This window comes from Temnothorax nylanderi, unplaced genomic scaffold (assembly GCF_030848795.1).
Source record: "Temnothorax nylanderi isolate EJ_2023f unplaced genomic scaffold, tnyl_v1.0 TNYL_tig0011_pilon, whole genome shotgun sequence".
NCBI lineage: Eukaryota > Metazoa > Arthropoda > Insecta > Hymenoptera > Formicidae > Temnothorax > Temnothorax nylanderi.
In genome coordinates this window covers 114970-134537 of record NW_027249073.1, presented here as the reverse complement: position 1 = coordinate 134537, position 19568 = coordinate 114970, and the positions used below count along the sequence as shown (strand labels likewise).

At 38.1% G+C, this 19568-nt stretch overlaps 3 protein-coding genes across 5 annotated transcripts in view; 2 read left to right on the top strand and 1 right to left on the bottom strand.

The window, feature by feature from the left end:
* The window catches only part of Vn (membrane-bound neuregulin protein vein), a 326537-nt gene extending 318886 nt beyond the window's left edge, over positions 1-7651 (top strand). Inside the window, exon 9 of the transcript XR_011717187.1 lies at positions 891-7651. The gene's annotated coding sequence lies outside the window, so the exon portion shown is untranslated. The remainder of the gene's footprint in view (positions 1-890) is intronic.
* Positions 7652-7773: 122 nt separating this feature from the next.
* On the bottom strand, positions 7774-9107 carry Mad2 (mitotic arrest deficient 2). Its single transcript, XM_071697087.1, has 3 exons — positions 8904-9107; positions 8465-8827; positions 7774-8371 (listed from the first exon to the last, which is right to left on the bottom strand). The coding sequence occupies exons 1-3, from the start codon at positions 8974-8976 to the stop codon at positions 8172-8174; spliced, it is 636 nt and encodes a 211-aa protein (XP_071553188.1). The 5' UTR covers positions 8977-9107; the 3' UTR covers positions 7774-8171.
* Positions 9108-12531: 3424 nt separating this feature from the next.
* Positions 12532-17921, top strand: Nopp140 (nucleolar and coiled-body phosphoprotein 1). Of its 3 annotated transcripts, XM_071697080.1 has the most exons (6): positions 12532-13097; positions 13495-13817; positions 14015-15580; positions 15881-15967; positions 16172-16712; positions 17160-17322. In XM_071697080.1, exons 1-5 carry the CDS (start codon positions 12896-12898, stop codon positions 16688-16690), a joined length of 2697 nt encoding a protein of 898 aa, XP_071553181.1. In that variant the 5' UTR covers positions 12532-12895; the 3' UTR covers positions 16691-16712; positions 17160-17322. The 3 variants fall into 3 exon arrangements, with proteins under 3 accessions (XP_071553181.1, XP_071553183.1, XP_071553182.1); XM_071697082.1 differs by lacking the exon at positions 16172-16712 and having other exon boundaries at positions 12533-13097; positions 17160-17921; XM_071697081.1 differs by lacking the exon at positions 15881-15967 and having other exon boundaries at positions 12533-13097.
* The last annotated feature ends 1647 nt before the right edge of the window (positions 17922-19568 follow it).

Below are 19568 nucleotides of genomic sequence, written 5' to 3'. Positions count from 1 at the left end.
ATACGAAAGTTTTTCTCATGAATAACTGAGCTTATCGGCAACTAGATATCGATCGCGTTTAACCGATTAGAATGATTAGATACTTGAAGTACGTTTGTAAAAATAACCAGCACGCGAGAAGGATAAAACGGAATTTCCATTCGAATGCTCCCACCATTCGTCAAAGTAAAGACGGAATAAACTATCGTCGAGCACGTCGATTCCATTATCCGCCGTTACGGCCGCTCGTTTGTCGAACGACGAGAGTGAAAATGAAGAAGACGGCACGAGAGATGTTCTATTATACTATACCGAGCCTCCGTGAGAAAGACAGAAAGAGGGCAACGCACAGAGGGTAGAGCACAGACACGGACGTGAGGCACGAAAGGGGCATTGAGGGAAGCCTTTTGGTCTCTCGATGCTTTCCCATTATCCCGTGGTACCGCGAGCAACAACCGTATCGAAACGATATTGCGGATATCACGGCACGAGAGAGAAAAGTTTCGTAGAAAACTGTATCGTATTCTTCCGCTTCTTTTTCCCCGGCTTTGCACACGCTAACCGAACCGCTGAGATTGTCGAACTCCGAACGGCAGCAAACTTCGACCATAACTAACCGATATCAAGAGAATATTTTTCCGCATTTTTAATTTTTATCACTGCATTCCTGCATATCACGTTGATTGCCTATCACATAGTTTTCAAAGTAACGTCCAACATAAATATTTCGTATGATATATTGAGATTAAGAAAATTGGTAGGATTTATCTTTCTGAGGATTAAGATAGGATAACAAATGGACGACGACGGACGAGAATGATCGAAGAATCAAGACAATATTTTTTTTGCTTCCAAACACATTTTATTTCACAAAATGTTCGTGCTGAACAATTCTTACCGTTTGCTTACAGACTATCGCATCAAGTACTCGTACGCTGCCCAGAAGAAACCAACCCCTTCCACGAATGGGATTAGAAAACTTCAAACGACGCACCTTGCCACCTCATCTGCAAGAAAACTTCCTCCGTTCGACGGGAAAAAATCATGAGACACGATAATGAACACGCGAATGAACATGGAAGAGGATATTACGAACTCGCTGCTACTTATAATCCATTGCGCTCTGGTTGTTTCCGTGGAGACATTATAATAGTTAGCTTCTTATAAACACCGTGGGTACATATACATACTCATTGATTATAGATGTACATTGTTACATCAACGAATTCTAATCATTGAAGATTTATCCATTAAGTATGCATTTTCTACTAAATCAATCCTGTCGGTCATCTAATATTTTATATTAGTATTCTAATACGTCTAATGACTGTCATCCTGTGTTATTTCTCATATATTTTCATACATTTCTTAGTAAACCATGATTTCAAAAAGAACTCGATGAGACAGCAATTTTTCAATCAAGATTATATCAAATTTGCAACCTTTGGTAAAAAAGATGGCAACATTACACAAATAAATTTGCTAATACTATTTTCTTCCACGAAAACAATCGATTTAAAGTCAAACGTCGAAACGAGGAACGAAATCGAGGAACGAAAGTGCCCTCCTGATTTCTGGTAGGACAGGAGAGGTGTGTCAAAGGTTCTCGTAACGCTCGTTTCCGGTGGGGTTTGCACAAGGAAAGCGGAATAAGAGAGGAAAGCCGTCGTAAAACCATACCATAGGGCACGCTCAGATCGACGTAGTACCACGGGGATGTCGTGATATCATTTTACGGGATTGCAGAAAGAGGGACTCATGAGGATGATCCCGAGTACCGTAATAGGATTTTCGGGATCAGAGCTTTACGCAGGAAGGATTGCGGTATCTTTCGGGCACCAAATAACGCATAACGCGAAATTTTCAGCTTCCGCAGACAGGATGCAGCTTTAATTAACAGAATGTCCTACGATCACGTAAACTAGTGAAATTTTAACTATACACCTGACTTGGTTGATAACACAAAACGAGATAATAAATATCATATCGTTAATTACACGTCGTTCATAAAAACAAATTGAGATTTAAATAAACTTATAATTAAGCTATTTTTGACAACACTAAACTTGACAATTCTATTAATAATTGAGATATACTTTTGTTTTCTTGTTACTTCGCGTCTGTAATATTTTTCCTAAGTAAAATTAGAGAGAAAGATTTTTTCTTCTTTTATTATGTTAAATTTTCAATTTAAATGTTAAATTCTTATAATTTACATACACTTTCTCCAACATTTATTTCGTATTTACTTTATAAACTTTTTACTTTAAAAACAGTATATTCTTTATACATGAACTTACAGTTCGTATAACTTACATGAAAAAACACTGAAAGTTTGAACGCTTTTGTTATACATGTACTTATGAATAGGATGTTTTCATTATCTCCATCACATATTTTCTTTTCATTTCAATTACAATATTAGAAAATTTTAATTATGTTCCAACATATTTTAATTATCTCTCAACATTTTAAACTATCTTTCTCAGCTGTATTATTCTAACTTTGGGATTCAAAGTACAGACGTAAATCAAGCCTCTAAAAAGGTACTAAAATCGTGAAGATACTAAAATCGCTGGCTCATAAAAATAATAAAACGGTCAGCTGAAAAATTTGTATACAGCCCGGAAGATATACGTCGCAACCGTTTTGTATGCTAAGAAAGGATCTAACCAACCGCGAAAAGACGTTCTGCGACTCCCGAAGAGATTTCGCCGAAAAGAAATCCGGCCTCAACGACGCGTTCAGGGCACTCCTATTGTACAAAGTAATCCCTCGTACCCTCTTTTTAGGCGTCCGGCGCAGTGCGTCAACTCTCGAGCGATCGAAACACCGAGCAAGCTCCATATGTCGATTCGTCTTTTCTATTTTCCGCTTACAGAGCAAAAAAAACACGAAAGTTAAGTAACAGAAGACGACGATGATGAAACTATGCGAGAACGTCGCTTCTACTACGTTCAAAAAATTTCATGTTCTCCAACTCTCCCAAGATTCCCCCACTCGAGCAGTGCTGCCTGCTGTGATTTTTCGTCGGATGTGAGCAACTGAATGGAGGAATGCATGTGCCCACCCACAATTGTTACCGATCAAATTAGAAAATCTGAACATCGGTAAACATGATTAGGATGGAAGATTATAACATGCGTAAATTGTTTATGGAGCCCAGTTTGCCCCGCACAAGAGACCTATCTTGCACGAAGGGCGCAGCTTTCGGAAAAAACTTTCCATGGCTCTAGTGGACTCGAACCTGGTTCCTCAGATTAGGAGTCTGGCGCTCTACCACTAGACCACACTGCCGCTCCACTGGGCTTGTGCCCCATTTTCCTAATATACGATATACGATAATTACGTCTTCATCGCATTGTTTAATGATTTGACTTTATAGATAAATGTTGCATATTGACAAATTTATTAAAAAGAAGATATAAGTGCATATTGATATCAAAAAGATCCTAGTTTACGAATCAGAAACATCTTTCTTGATAAATTTTCTGATATATCTTTTTAGTATCAAATTATAAAAACATCTTATCGCATAAGTGGATAAAAATTCTTAAATTTCATGAATCACTTTTGACAATCAATTTATTATTATAAATTATCTAAATTACTCTGTTTTTATTATGTTAAATTTGTCCATGTAAACCGCCCCAAAATTATTATATTAAACGTTTCGATACTTCGAGAAAAAACTTACAAAGACGCTTTCAATAAATCCAAAATCTTTTATGCTATTTGCTGACGATGATAGTCGTATCGAGAGGATGTTTCGCATTTCCATTGACGAGAGTGGACGCACACGCTAACTTTTTACATTTTAAGAACATACACGATTACGTATAGGTAGTTTTGTGGGCGAACAAAGCGAGCAGAGTGTTCCGAGCCGTTCTCACGTGATGAGAAGCGGAAAGTACTTTACGACTCTAGCTATAAAAGAAGAAAGACTCTCGAGTGAGAAGAGAGATCGTCGTAGCGTATGATGTCCGTGCAAGCTTACTAGTGCCGCCGTGCTTTTTCGTTGAGAATTCGTTTCGTCGCTCGTACCTATCGAACGATTTGTATGAAAGTCATTGTGAGTCATCGCGAGACTGGCCGTAATAATCGGTATTTCGCGACATCAACGAGCGAGTTTCGATTTTACAGCAGCGGAAATGATAGTTAGAGAAAAGCTGACATTAGACTACCATTTTTTAAAAGTACTTTTAAAAGTACTTTTTCTATATAATTCTATATAATTTAACAAAAATGTTAAATTGTTATAATATCATTATATATTATCTATAATTATGTAGAATAACGTTAAAATGCCGTTTAAAAATGGCACATGATAAAGAAATGTAAAGCGATTTTTTTGGCCACTTTCTTAATCAACTAAAATATATACTAAGGAGATATAATATTATGTATATATTGATGAACGCTATTTTTATTCACTTATCGACATTTAACTGACATGGCCGCAATGAAAATTCTTCAATTTGCTCGCTTAATATCGTAACTCAGTTCAAATCCGCAATTACCGTGACGAAACGGCGAGTCCGCGAATAGTGAACAAAAGAAAGAATGTATTTTATGATATTTTACGCATAAAAGAAAGAAGAACGATCGTAAATCGAAATATAGCGTTAGTCCAAGGTAAAATTAAGTAAGTAGAGGTGTATAAATAAAATGACAATTCGGGGCGTGCCGTTTTGCGCACGCCTCGCGCGGGGACGCCGCGTCGCGATCGAACGCGATTTTACACTGTAAGAAGAATCGATTCTCGGTCCACGAGAAGTGGATGGGACCGCGGAACGGTGGTTGAGCATATACGTTGCGTCCGTCACGTCGGCGATTAATTAACGATGGGACGTTTACTTTATCCATTATCGTAGCCGGTATTAGTACTTTACCGATGGCGCTTGTGATTTCTGCCCTCTCAATCCATGAACGTTCGATCGTGATAACGATCGTAAGGATCTCCGCGAATTGCATCCGCGATTATACGGAGGCTCGTGACACGATTGAACGGTCCGATCGACGACACTTTCGCGAATCTTGATTAACGCGAATCACCGTTTCGCGCGAACGATGCCCAATCACTGGTATACTAAGCGCTACTGTAAAATATTGTATATTATTTCGCGTTGTTTATTTTTCAATGTTTTTACTAGAAACGCGTTTCTACGGTATTTAAAGAAGAATTACCGCATAATGTTACTGAAGACGCGATCGGCGCTGCTCCGCTACACCGTATAGATTGCGACCAAAGGAAATGTTTGTCGCGATCCGTTAAAAATTACAGATAACACAATACGAAAAAAAAGATATAAACGAATTGAAACGGGACAAATTTATTGTCGTGCAATTGTTATATCTAAATAAGTGTTATTATTGTTACTTGTAAAATATTAACAACAAAATTGCATTTCAATAATTGAAAATTTTAGAATTACTATTGCTTCGTCACATTTTAAAATTTAAAATCAATCTCAATCAGCATCATACGCACAGTTCTGTGCATTAAAAATTTCTAACTTGCATGTAACATCCGATTCCAGTGCTCAGTATTATAAAAACGTAAAAATGTTTTCTTCATTATATTTAATCTCTTTTTCAACTAGCTTTTCTAATAACAATTTCCATTTTCCTAATTTACATCGCGAGAGAACTTTAAATAATTTACGACCCAGCGAGCTCCATCATCATCATTGTCCGCTCTCTTACGGTGTTGCGAACCAGCGGGATAAACACGTTTGTAAAACTGCAGCGTATCTCCAGCAGCTTTCGCAGTGTGTGAGCTAAAAAAACGAATGCAGAGCAAAACTAGTCTAGGACACATTTAAAGAGCGTATGGCTTGGATGCGGAGAATGTAATGTCCGACTTTGGCATAAATCACGTGCTTTTGATGAGAAACAGAATATTTCGAGTAGAAAATCTTACAAACATCTAATTATACGCGGTCGTTTTCGCGAAACGGCGACGTTAGCAACTACAGTCATCTCTTGCAGAATGTGTAAAATTCCACGAATACTGTTCGCCGAACATTCCTCTAGTTTCATCAAATTTCATCAATTTGCTTATCAAAAAGTTGGAAAAAAATTGATACCGGTTATATTAGTTACCGCAGAATGTTACTGCTGCGATAAATCGCGGAAATATTCATTGACGTTTCGGAAAATTTCTGAAGAACACGTGTTAATGTAATTTATTAATGTAATTCGCATAAATACAAAATACTCGATATTTGTAAAAATAGATCCTTGAAATTTGAAACGTTCGTAAAAGTGCATCAAAGGTCCGGGATATTTTTTACAATCTTGAATGCTCGAAACTATTTTCTCAAAAGTACCGTTATGTCTCAAAAAACGAGCCAAGCGGACGAGAATCGGACGTTTGCGTTCCGCGATAGTCTTTATAGCAAAAAGACTACGCACTATTAATAATATGGCTAATTCTAGCAGCACGAAATATTAACGTTAATAGCGAAATTATTATAAGGGAGACGTAACGGCGAATTACTAATAAAAGTATAGGGCGCCATCGATGTTTCCCGAAACAACCTCCTTCGACGAAATGCGCTCGGAACAGTGGCAGATATAAATGAAAGAAGTGATACTCTTTTATTCCAATAATTGGTTACTCTTTGAAGAGAATATAACGCCACATTTTACGATAATCGCCTAATGAATAGTACGCAATAAAAATGTTACGCTCTCTATCTGAAAACTATTGACTTCTCCCTACGCTAAAAAAAAACAGATTTTATTTACTACCTTTAATTATTATGCAAAATGGAACACGAGTTTACAACTGCAGATTGCAATGTAAAACATAGAGAAAACAAGAAAAAAATTGAAATATTTCTGCGATTGAGTAGGTTGAAATGTACGTAGAAATTTTGATTTAAATATAACTAGATTATCCAAAAATAATGTGGCAGATTAATTATCTAAAATGGTCAGATATGCATGAAAAATATACAACTTGGATACTTACAATAATAAAGTATATAGATACAAAAATAAAATCCTCATTCTTCGTAACATCTTCATAAAAATTCTTACAATAAACTTTACTAATTTTTTGATAATTTATTTTAAGATTGCTTTAGACTCTTTACAGGGTTTATTCCATACAAATATGAAACTTCCAAAGCATGTAGCGGTTATTCGAATAAGACGCAAGCATTCATTCATTTAGATTTGTCAACGAGGATCGAGTGCCGATTACCGGGCATCGCGGACAAATGATAGCGTGTGTAAGGCACAAATTTTATTACTGAATTTTGTTTCTATCCAAGTGAGGCAGATTATAATCGAATACGTTACACTTGGATTTATGGGTAGGTTCGTAAAATATGATTTACCTGAATTAAAAGAGCATGACGCTGAACCTTCGAATTATTTTTTCGATTATACGTCATTTCATTTAGGATGCTTTAGAGATGGAACATAACGCGAGGAATTGTTAGGAAATGGTTGAGACTAGTATCAGCGTCGAAATTTCATGTGAGAGAAGCTTTATGCTGGAAGACGCTAGCGTTAGATAATTATTATAAAGCGTCGGCAAGCGAAAATACTTTATTCTAGTCGTATCTCTCATGCTTTGCCAAGTAAGCAAATGTAACTCTTGTGTTTAAATGTAACGGTCAATTATGTTTTAATAAAATCTGCCAAGATTCTCTTGTCAGTGTTCCATGTGTTTCCCTTACCCTTTTTATTCCTATGACCCTTATCTTTTCTTTCATACAAAAGTAAGCTTAGACCTACATTTATAACTAAAGTTTTAGAGTACTAAAAAAAAAGTAGAAATTAGAATTGATTTATATTTTAATACCTTTTAGTACCTACTTAATTATTTAAATTTACATTGGTCAAAATATCTAATGGTACTTAAATATGTTCACTTGTACTTTCTTCTGGGTACTCTACTCATATTTAAAAGATCTGCTGGTTTCTTGTTTAAAAAAATATATTCGTACAAAATACGTTGAGAATAACTGACATGTTAGTTGTAAGTATTATATTAATTAAAATCGTATGACTGTTATAAGTTGTAAAAGAGTATCGCTATGCGATTCAACCACCAGTTTCTATGGAGTAACAATTAATAGAGCAGTCTTTGGTAATAGTGATTGATACATACGCAACTGACATAAAATGGAGTTTGTATTTACAATTGTTATATGCAAAAAGGCAAACACTTGGGCTCACGTATTTTTATAACTGACTACAGTATCCATTTTATGTAAAGAGGTTGAGAATGATCTAAGTTGTACCTCTTGACTGTTTGCAATAAAAACTGGCTGAGTCTCGTCCCACTGGTTGGGAATATTACAGTCCGGTACCGTGTATGTAAGTATATCGAAGGAACACAGGCAATCCAAGAGTGGCAGAAAGCTCACTGTACCTGCAAAGTACTTCGTATTATGAACTGAATGGATATGAACGAACCTGAATAGAAGCATTGCAGTATTTTGTTCAAAATCACATTGGACGCTACCTGTGATCTGACGTATCACTTCACGTATCTCCTTCTGTATAGTTTTCACATCTTTAGTCCCTACTTCAGGCAAATCGGCCTTGACGCTGCCGTCCGTTCCGTTCTCCTTCTGGTCCTCGTAGTCGACCTTAAAGTCCCACTTCTCCAGCACCTCCTTCGTATTGACATTCGTTATGACGAGCGTGATCTTGCGCACCTTACGCTGGACAAGCCACTCTTGGATCTGTCCCAGCACGGTATTCAGGAAGGACGCGATCTTCTCGTCCGTGGACGTAAAGATGAACAGACCGAAATGCTCGGAGGGTTGAAACGTCTCCGGCGGATATATTCCTCTTTGATAGAGTATACTATTGACCCCATAGACTGCAACGAAGAGTGACAATCAGAAAGAGGTTAGACGTACCTAAAACCTGAATTCGACTCACGAAATCTAACTTACGCAGGTATTGCGTGACCAACTCGGCGGAACCTTTCAGAGTAATGCACTTGGCCCTTTGCTGCGCCTCTGTCATACTGCGGAACGATCGGATCACAGTTCACCGGGAGATCAAAGCGGCAGAATCACGCGGACGCCGGGTTACGAATTTGAAAATAAACGGCTGGTAAGCGACCAATCACGCGCGAGCGCGCCAGAACGTTCGTCTGTCGCGCGACCGGCGGCACCGGCGCGACTCGAAAGTGCTCAAGAAAAGCGCGTTATGCCCGTATCACACTAGCGATTAACGATTGCAACTACGTTTGCATCTACGTCTTTTGACCAATCAGAACGGAAATCGCGAATCGCAATCGCCAGCAGCTACTTTCTGATTGGTCAAGAGACGTAAAGGTCTATGCAAACGTAGACGCAATGGCCAATCGCTAGTGTGATACGAGCTTTAAGGTGGAAGCACATAAAATTGCAGAAGCCATATGCGCATGCGCTATGGTATTTGTAGAGCTCTACAGATACCATAGCGCATGCGCATATGGCTTCTGCATTCTGCTCATGGCTCCTGCAATTAGGAATGTTTGGTGTAAAACTCGGGGCAGATGGCGCCATGGCGTCCAGTCTTGTCATGGCGGCGTCACCAACACTAACTCAATATACATGTATGTGTTGGTGTATCTGTGAGCACATCCGTGAGATATAAGGTCTGTTTTCTGTTGCTGCACTGCTGAACTAGTGCACTCTAGTGCACTTTAGTGCACTAGTTCAGCAGTGCAGCAACAGAAAACAGACCTTATATCTCACGGATGTGCTCACAGATACACCAACACATACATGTATATTGAGTTAGTGTTGGTGACGCCGCCATGACAGGACTGGACGCCATGGCGCCATCTGCCCCGAGTTTTACACCAAACATTCCTAATTGTATGTGCTTCCACCTTTACATGTTCGGCGAACCAGCGTGTACTTCACATCCTTCACATGTTAAAACTTCTAGAATCTAGAACATGTAATTTTTATATTTATGACAAAATTATTGCTGAAGTTTAAAAATGTCCTGAGAGCGTAGGGACAATTTCTGATCTAATCATATCTAAAAAAGGTTTTATAAATTGTAGCTTGTGGAAAATAAAATGTAGTCAGTTTGTTATTCTAAGATTCTTTTGTTTAAAATTTGCTGTTTTTTTTTTTGTTTCAAAATAACTAGCCGCATTAAGCTGGATTCAGACAAGACGCGTCAAGCAGCGAGCAGCAACCCAATCAGCGAGGTGATATCAGCAGTGGCGTAGAAAATATCGCCTCGCTGATTGATTGCTGCTCGCTGCTTGACGCTTGACGCGTCCTGTAGTGCAATTCTGTAACTCGTTATGCCGTCGTTATGAGCTATAACGACAATTGCGCAGCTTTTTTACCATATAAAATATCTGCGCAACGATAGTCGATACCTCATAACGAGTTACAGAATCGCACTACTGTGGCCTAGTTTACACCGATCTCTTGATACGCGTATCAAATAGTATATTCGAACTGATCAGCCAATAATCAAACTAATTTACTAGTTATTTACTATTTAATACGCGTATCAAGTGATCGATGTAAACTAGGCCTGTCTGAATCCAGCTTTAGGCTGAGTTTCCACTGAGCGCGTCATGCGTCGCGTTATCACAAGTTAACCAATCAAAACATCCCATTTTATTACATTACTTGTGACGGGATGTTTAGATTGGTTAACGACAGACGACGCGACGCGTGACGCGCTCAGTGGAAACTCAGCCTTAAGCCCGGTGTCCACGATGCAAGAACTGTGTCCAAGTTTCGGTTTAAAGGGCGGTATTCATAGTCGGATCTTATTTCAAGACCGTCTTAAGTAATGTCTTAAGTTGCTAATACGGTCATTTGATTGGCTGGACGGAGTCTTAAGACTACTTTTGACCAGACTTAAGATAATCTTAGATATAAGATCCGACTATAAATACCACCCTAAGCCAATGAAACTGCTACTTTTCTGTAAGAGCTGCAAGTTGATTGGCTTAAACCGAAACTTGGACACAGTTCTTGCATCATGGACACCGGGCTTAAACCAATCAACTTGCAGCTTTTACAGAAAAGTAGCAGTTTCATTAACTTAAACCGAAACTTGGACACAGTTCTTGCATCGTGGACACCGGGCTTTAGTGCGTTTTCCAGCAAGCAACACAAATCGATACAAGTGTCGTTCTGTCTTTGGGAGCTTTCCAGCAAGCGACACAAGTCGACACAAGCATTGTTCTATCTTTCTTTTTTGGTAATGAGTAACAAAGATAAAACGATTACTTGTGTCGCTTGCTGGAAAGCTCCCTTTATCATTGCCAAAAAAGAGAGATAGAACGACGTTTGTGTCGACTTATGTCGCTTGTTGGAAAACGCACTTAAACTGATTGGGCAAACTTTTATTCTCTATATTATTAGAAATATAATCAAATATAATATTAAATAAGAAAATATCAATAAAAGAGCCTAGAAGAAATAGCCGAGAGACTTCTGGTGATCTTAAAATAGAAGAGAAAATACTGAATTGAATAAGTATTTTTTGTGCAAGAATTGCGTCATCGAATAAATTTGCAATGTTCCAAAAAACGATGCAACCTCCGTTTGTTAACCCTTTCGAGGCTTCGCGATGCCTGTTCTTGGGTGCATTCTGTTTCACGCACGATGCGCATTATTTATCCTTGTTTAATGTTGTTAACAACAAGAATAAAGCGAGGAACACAGACTTTTGCATAACGCATAATACGTAAGCATAAGAAAATTGATTGGTTTATTTCCTTATGCATATGTATATGGACCAATCAATTTTCTTATGCTTACGCATTATGCGTTATGCAGAAGTGTGTGCTCCCCGCTTAAATGATGCATTTATGCACATCGTGCGTGAAACGGAATGAACGGAATGCACTCCTTAAAGGCCATCGCACACAAAATTGCATAGCGGCTGCATAAGCATAGCATAAGACCGCTGGACCAATGAGCATCTTATGTAAATTAATATGGCGACTTTATGCTAGATGCTCATTGGTTTAGCGGTCTTATGCTATGCATATGCAGCCTATGCAATTTTGTGTGCGAGGCCCTTAAGGCCATCGCACACAAAATGCATAGCTTAGCATAAGCGTAGCATAAGACCGCTGGAACAATGAGCAACTTATGTAAATCAATATGGCGACTTTATGCTGGATGCTCATTGGTTTAGCGGTCTTATGTTACGCTTATGCTAAGCTATGCAATTTTGTGTGCGATGGCCTTTAACGTCTGTTCACAGAGAAAAGACCAATCACGTGTTAGGGTGCCATTACATGGAGCGCGGAAACGCGGAAGACAAAATTTACTAGATTTCCGTCGATCCGTTCCGTCTGTTTTGAATGCCTTATATTACATGGAGCACATTTTGAGCGGAAAAGCGGAACGGAGAATTATAAAATATTAATTTTTAACGGTATTTATTGATTAAAATGCTTGTATTCAATAGATAAGCTGAAAAGATAAGCATATTAATAAAAATTGCAATGAATTAAGTAAACACAATTTTAAGAAATGAATACAAATGTCTATTTGTCACTATACTGTTCCGCTTTTCCGCGTAAATTGTGCTCCATGTAATATAAGGAGAAACAAACTCGCGGAACGGACGCGTCAAATGTTCGTTCTTTTTCTCTGTACTGTTGCACGCAGATACCTCAGATAGGTTATGTATTTTTATAATATATTCTATCCCGCTTAGAATATTGTGGATATTTCTCCGTGAAATTGGAAAAGTGATTTAATTGTTATAAACTATTCGGTAGAACAAGCGCTAATGCATAAGTGCTCTATAGCCGTGACTCCTAGTGCAGGCTAGTTGTGGCACGTGCGAAAGACTCCAAATATATATATATATATATATATATATTCTATCGATTACAAATCTCGGAAGAAAAAGTTATTTTGTACTTCGTGTATTTTATTAATTATTTTAAAAGTATATCATGGATCCAAATATCATGTTAATGATTATTATGAAGTTTCTCATACAAGCAAGAGATGAACCGATGAGACATGCAGAAATAACAATGAAAAAAGTGACTTCAATGTATTATTTGTACTTGCGTTACAAGAAATTGGAAGACAAAAAGAATCGAAGAATATGGGTACGACCTATTTTTACCGAAGAAAGAAGACTTGCACAAGGTGACAGCAACAATTTACTTGTAGAGATGAGATTGACAGATCCCGAAAAATACTTCACTATCTCAGAATGTCATCAACAATCTTCAATGAGTTACTCAAGCTTGTATAAAATATTGTATATGTATTTAATATCTTGTATTTAATATCTCAAGCTTGAGATATTAACTGTTAAAGTTATATACTTGATGTTTATTGTTTAGCACTTCTTGGCACACACACACACACACACAAAACACGCATGATTTCCGCTGTTCCGCTCAAATGCGATAGAAAGAAGCGACGGAAACGCGGAATCTAGTTACTTTCTTTCCGCGTTTCCGCGTTTCCGCGTTTCCGCGCTCCATGTAATGGCACCCTTAACGCAGAGACGCCATATTGCTACATCATTTTACGTTAGACATGTGGATTGGTCAACCCCTTCCGGCGCGTACGTGTCACGCGGAAGCTCATCTATTAACATCACGCAAACTCGGACCGGGCGACTACAGCGCCACAAACGCCACGAGTAGAGTGGAGTGGAGTGGAGTAGAGGCCGGCACACGAGAGGTTCAGAGGAAGCGACGTTCGTCGCATTCGTTCATTTGCGATTGGAATACGTATCCCAGCGTATCCGGCATCATGGTTAGCGTTGAGGAAATGTTCGCCCTTGGCCTCGTGTTCGACTATTTGAAGAAGAAAGATGTGTCGTTGGCGACTGTCTTCCAAAAGAAGACAAAAGCGGTAAGTCGCGGAGGTGGCGGACGCCGTGCGCCATGCGGCGCCGGAACACCGCCATGCTCCTTAACCACGTGGGTGTGCAACGCGCCCAACGTAATTCTCGATTATTTTGCCGTGTTTTTTACCGTTGCCCCCTCGCGAATTCCTAAATGTTGCATGTAATCGGCAATAATTGCTTTATCGATGCTTGTATCTTTCAGCCGGCCCTATCAAAAGGATGTCCGACGATAATAGAAGTACTTAGGTATTTCCAAAAGAACTCGCCTAAAAAGGTCTCGATCGTTGCGCAAAATAAGAGTAGCAGCTCGGATTCGAGCTCAGAAGGTGAAGAGGAAACTGAAAAAAACGTTACACAAGTTAACGGCAAAAGATCGATAGTAGAAACAGTACCTCTTAAAAAGGTAGCGGAATCTTCCTCGGAGGATTCTTCCAGCGAAGATGAAGAAGAACAAGCTCAAAAAGCAACAAAGAAAGCAATTACAAATGCCAAGGCTCCTGTTGCGCAGAAAGAGGAGAGTTCTGATGAAAGTTCTGATGATGAGGAACCACCAAAAGTTCCAACAAAAGCTTTGCCAGAAGCAAAAACAAATAACCAAGCAAAATCTGGCCCTATCTTGAAAGCAGCAAAAGCAGTTTTAAAAGCGGTTCAATCATCCAGTGATTCATCTTCCAGCGATTCATCGTCTAATAATCAATTGGTAAAACAAACTACCAAAAAGCCAGCGATGCAGACATCCACGCCAAAAGGCGCTATTCCTAAAATTCTAAAAATACAACCACAAAAACAGAATAAACCGACAACAGCACAGTCGGTTACAAAACGGGAATCGTCATCGAGCGAAGACAGCAGCGACGAGGAGGAATCGACGCCGCAAAAACCAGCTTTCAGTAAACCAACAGTGCCAGCAAAACGAACTGCCATGGAAATGTCTTCGAGTGAGGGTAGCAGTGAGGAGCTTGCTAAGAAGAATAAATCTTCCTCGAGCGAAGAAGAGAGCAGCGAGGACGAGCCTAAGACAGTTACATCAAAGGCAGCTGTAATTTCAAAGGCACAAAACCAGAGTAAGCCGAAGCCAGCAAAAGCAGTTAAAAAATCAGAATCGTCATCGAGCGAAGATAGCAGCGACGAGGAGGAACCTACACCGAAAAAGCCAATTGCTAATAAACCAACAGTATCAATAAAGTCTACCACCAAGAAAGAATCTTCGAGCGAAGATAGCAGCGAGGAAGAACAGTCTGTTAAGAAACCAGTCTTAGCAGCTGCCGCTAAGAAACCAGCTACAACAGCTGCCCCTAAGAAAGAAGAATCTTCCTCAAGCGAAGAAAGTAGCGAAGATGAATCTCCTGTCAAAAAACCAATTCCCGCTAAACAAAATGCCGCTGATAAAACTGGTTCTGTAAAGAAGAAAGATTCGTCAAGTGAGGATTCGGAGGAAGATTCCGATGAAGAAGAGAAACCAACGACAAAGACAGTAACAAAACCAGCGATCGGTAAAACATCGAAGAAACAGGAATCGTCTAGCGAAGAGGATTCGGAAGATGAGGCACCAGCAGAAGCACCGGTCAAAGCAGCTACCAAGAAAAAATCCTCGAGCGAATCTGATTCAGATGCCAGCGACTCCGATGAGAAACCAAAAGTTCAGACGCCGGCTAAAGGACAAAAAAGGAAACACACCGACAAAAATGAAGAAAAAACACCAGCAAAAGTTGCAAAAAATGACTATACCAACTTTGTGAAAGCTAATAGTAGCTTGAATGGAGATAAGGTATGCAATGTTTTCGTATAAAATACAATGTAAAATATTCGTTGCTAAACTGAATAGAAAGTGATCAACGTGATGAACGTATTTGGAATCTTCTTACCAAGAGCTGAGTTCGCTCATTAAAAATATTGGAAATTGCACGCTTTTGTGCAATCACATTGATCACATATCCAACAAACATTCTCTTGCTCGCTTTCTGAATGCAACCATTACTGCGATGTTTAAGTAACAATTAAACGTAGTTACTACCTTTAAAGAATGATATAATGAGACGCTTTCTTATTATCTATGGTTTTTATTTAGCTACAGAAAAATCGTACGTATCAACGCGTGAAAAGCGACAACATCGAATTGGATCCTAAGTTGGCTAATAATTCCTTCGAGGCAAAGGTAAATGCTCGGAAACCGTCCGAGAGGCGTAGGTCACTCGCCCTTTTTATAAAAAGCTTGAGACCATGTTTCCGTGCATTCACCAAGTTTATCCAAATTTTAAGATCTAAAGCAAATAAAAGCAAGAAGAAAGAAGAGAAATTAATTGCTTTATAATAGCATATTTCCAATGTGGGCGATTGACCTATTCCTCTTTTGTTTTAGGGTGAAGATGAAGACGATAACAGTTTTAAAAAACAAAATTCGGAACGTGGCGGATTCAGGGGATTTAGAGGCGGTAGGGGGGGTTACCAAGGAGGCCGCGGCGAGGGTGGTCGTGGCGGTTTTAGGGGCGGACGTGGCGGCGACCGAGGTGGCCGTTGGAACAACGATGGTGACAGGGGTGGACGTTGGAACAACGATGGTGATAGGGGTGGACGTTGGAGCAGCGGCGGTGATAGGGGTGGTCGCGGAGGTCGCGGTGGTTTTAGGGGCGGTCGCGGTGGTGGTAGAGGTGGCGGTAGAGATGGTTTCGACGGTAGAAAATCTTGGGGCGGAAATAATAGGGATAGCGATGGACCAAGAAAATTTTGGGGCGGAAACAATAGGGATAACGATGGACCAAGAAAATCGTGGGGAAACAATGAAAACAGCGGTAGAGGAGGTTTTAAGGGTAGTTTCGATAAAAAATCTATCGACATCTCAGCACCACCTCAAAATAAAAAAATCACTTTTGACGATTAATATTAAATAATTGTATATAAAGGTGAGGGAAAAATCATGATTACATACATTACTACAAGGATTTAATCTTTCAATCTTTAAGGTAGTTCTCCGGTCCTTGTACTAGAGAAAATCGATTTTCTCTAGATTTTCTTGAAACTGTGAATATACGTTAATTTAGGTGTGCTTTATGCGTAGTATAAACTTCAGTACCTCTTGCGGTATAAAAAATCAAGATACTGAGCCTCGAAGTTTCAACTTTTACTAAATTTTGGTAAAAATTGAAACTTTGGAGGCTCAGTATCTCGATTTTTATACCGCAAGAGGTACTGAAGTTTATACCACGCATAAAGCACACCTAAATTAACGTATATTCACAGTTTCAAGAAAATCTAGAGAAAATCGATTTTCTCTAGTACAAGGACTGGAGAACTACCTTAAGAAAAATGTAAAGATATGATATTTAACGTCCATTTTTTTTCCTCAACAGAGAGGTGCACGAGGATCGTGGGGAGAACGCGCTAATGAAGTGCTGAAATTTACGAAAGGCAAGAGGTTCCGACATGAAAAGCAAAAGAAGAAGCGTGGTTCTTACCGCGGCGGGCACATAGATACACATGTTAATTCCATTAAATTCGACAATTAAACAGTTACACTTCGTAATTCTTTCTTACGACCATATTTAGATCAGTAAAATAATTAGTTAAGTTTAGTTAAGTACTGATTTTACACTGTATACATATAACAAAATATATAAGACAGCTGTTGTCCAATATTTTAAAGAAAAGACGAAATGTAACGAGTTTGGTTAAATGTTCACCGATGTATAATTGCAAATTTAAACCGCGTGTACCGTATATAACTAAAATTAATAGAACTTACAACTGGAGTCGAAGCTAGTGAAATTTCGAACATAAATTAACTTATTTGGCGTAATATGTGTATAATATCTCATCGAGTTACGTGTTTACGTTATATAATTCTGCTTGATATATAGCTATCATTTAATCTGTACCATTATGCGTTCAGCTGAATTTGCTGTTACTGGAGAAAATTCACGTTATTGGACACGCTATTACCAAACAGTATATACTTGATAAAATGTGTTCCTTATTTTCGCAACTATTGATGTTTGCAATTATTTTTTCTATGTGTATGTCATGAAAGTTTGTTAATATTGTCGAAGATACCTCGCAAGTGCTGTAACAACACGAGGATATGTTTCTAAATATAAATTACATTATAACGAGTACTAATACATTCTTTTTAAAACACTTGATAGTAATAAGTTTTACAGAATTTATTTTTAAAACTCCTATATACTGGCTCGATTGTCACGTCTACAATTGACACTACACACAGTGTCACTCTTGGCAAAATTGTGAACTGTAAGGCGTGAAAATGACGTTAAAAAGCTAAATTATTCTTGCAACGTATAGCGTCATTTTTCGTTTTAGTGCAGTATTTTTATGTTCAAAATAATTGGAGTGTTAAAATATACCGAAACTCCCATTTTGTTATAATTTAATATGTGAAAGCAATTATTTTTATTTCAATACGGCAGCTGTCAAACAGCTTAATTGTTTTCGTCCTTGATTAGGCGCAATTCAATTCGACATATACTTATGGGTTATTTATTAATTGTTTAAACAAAAGAGTTTTTGGTATATATATTTAAAAAATCTATTCTACAATTACAGAAACGCTATTGAAAAATATTTTTATTTTAATGTACGTTGCAAGAATTTTCATGATATATTTTCTTACTTCATCAATCCAAGATGGCAGTGAATGAACAGGAACCTTAACAGTAATTAAAGTATTTAATATTGCTCGGATTAACCTACCTTATTATTTATTTTTCATTAAAAATTAAAACAATTATTAATTATTTAATAACAACATGGACTATATGTCTATTTTATATTTATTTATATTATATCTATTCTTTGAGATTTTTATTCAAGAAAATTTATGCTATGAATGTAATCTGTAATTTTAATTTTACAATGCAAGAATTTTCGTTAATTTGAACAAATTTTAATATTATTTTCTGCTTGATTTAATTTTTAAAATTTTTACAAAAAAATTCTTTGAATAATAAAACTATTATAATTAGTGCGTCATAAAAAATTAACTAGTAAAAAATTCTTGTGTGATAAAAGTTTAGTACGATGTAATTCCGTTTAAAAAATTACTTTCACAATATATCCGATATCTTTATAGCTCTATTAAATTCAAAAAATTCTATAAAAAATTGAAATTTTTTTCGTTTATGTTGAACACTGAATATTTTCTCGTCGCAGCCCGCGTACTATTCCTGTATTTTAATCAATACTGATAACAGAATAAAAACCAATTTTTTATATATAAGAAATTAATTGTTGCTCTTTTAAGAGCAATAATTTTTTCCAAAAGACCCGATTTCCTCTCGGTCGTTCTAGTATAAAAAAACTTCAGACTCTACGTTTCCCGACCTATCCTGAAAAAGGGATTCATGGGAGAGCCTACCCTCTTTCACATCAAATCGTCTTCTTTCTCCACCAGTAAGCGGAAAAAGGTTTAGAGGCAGAATATATAGGGGCCAGTATCCCCAGCTAGAAAGGAAGAAAGAGAAAGAAAGATCCCCTCTTTCGCCCCGACTCGCTGCCCAAGCACAGAGAGCGGTTACTTACGATTCTACAGTCAACCTCTGGACATCCACCTGCGAGGACGGAGGTGCTCGACCCCACTCGACATCCGGTGCAGTGACATGAACGGTGTTTAAGGAAGAGAAAGAGAGGATCGTGTGCCCTAATTCTCTAATATTCCCTTTTTCGGTATCTATAGCTTTTTTTTTACTTACCCGGTCTCTCGAGGACAGTCTGCTTGATTTAATGTAACGTGGAGATTGCCGGAC

Bases quoted from the DNA above. Each gene is read 5' to 3' on its own strand.
- Mad2 (XM_071697087.1), bottom strand. From the start codon at position 8,976: ATGACAGAGGCGCAGCAAAGGGCCAAGTGCATTACTCTGAAAGGTTCC. The intron at 8,828-8,903 runs GTAAGTTAGATT...TCTTCGTTGCAG, and splicing joins GTTGGTCACGCAATACCTGC to TCTATGGGGTCAATAGTATA. The intron at 8,372-8,464 runs GTAGCGTCCAAT...AGTACTTTGCAG, and splicing joins AGTGATACGTCAGATCACAG to GTACAGTGAGCTTTCTGCCA.
- Nopp140 (XM_071697080.1), top strand. From the start codon at position 12,896: ATGGATCCAAATATCATGTTAATGATTATTATGAAGTTTCTCATACAA. The intron at 13,818-14,014 runs GTAAGTCGCGGA...TGTATCTTTCAG, and splicing joins TCCAAAAGAAGACAAAAGCG to CCGGCCCTATCAAAAGGATG. The intron at 15,968-16,171 runs GTAAATGCTCGG...CTTTTGTTTTAG, and splicing joins ATAATTCCTTCGAGGCAAAG to GGTGAAGATGAAGACGATAA.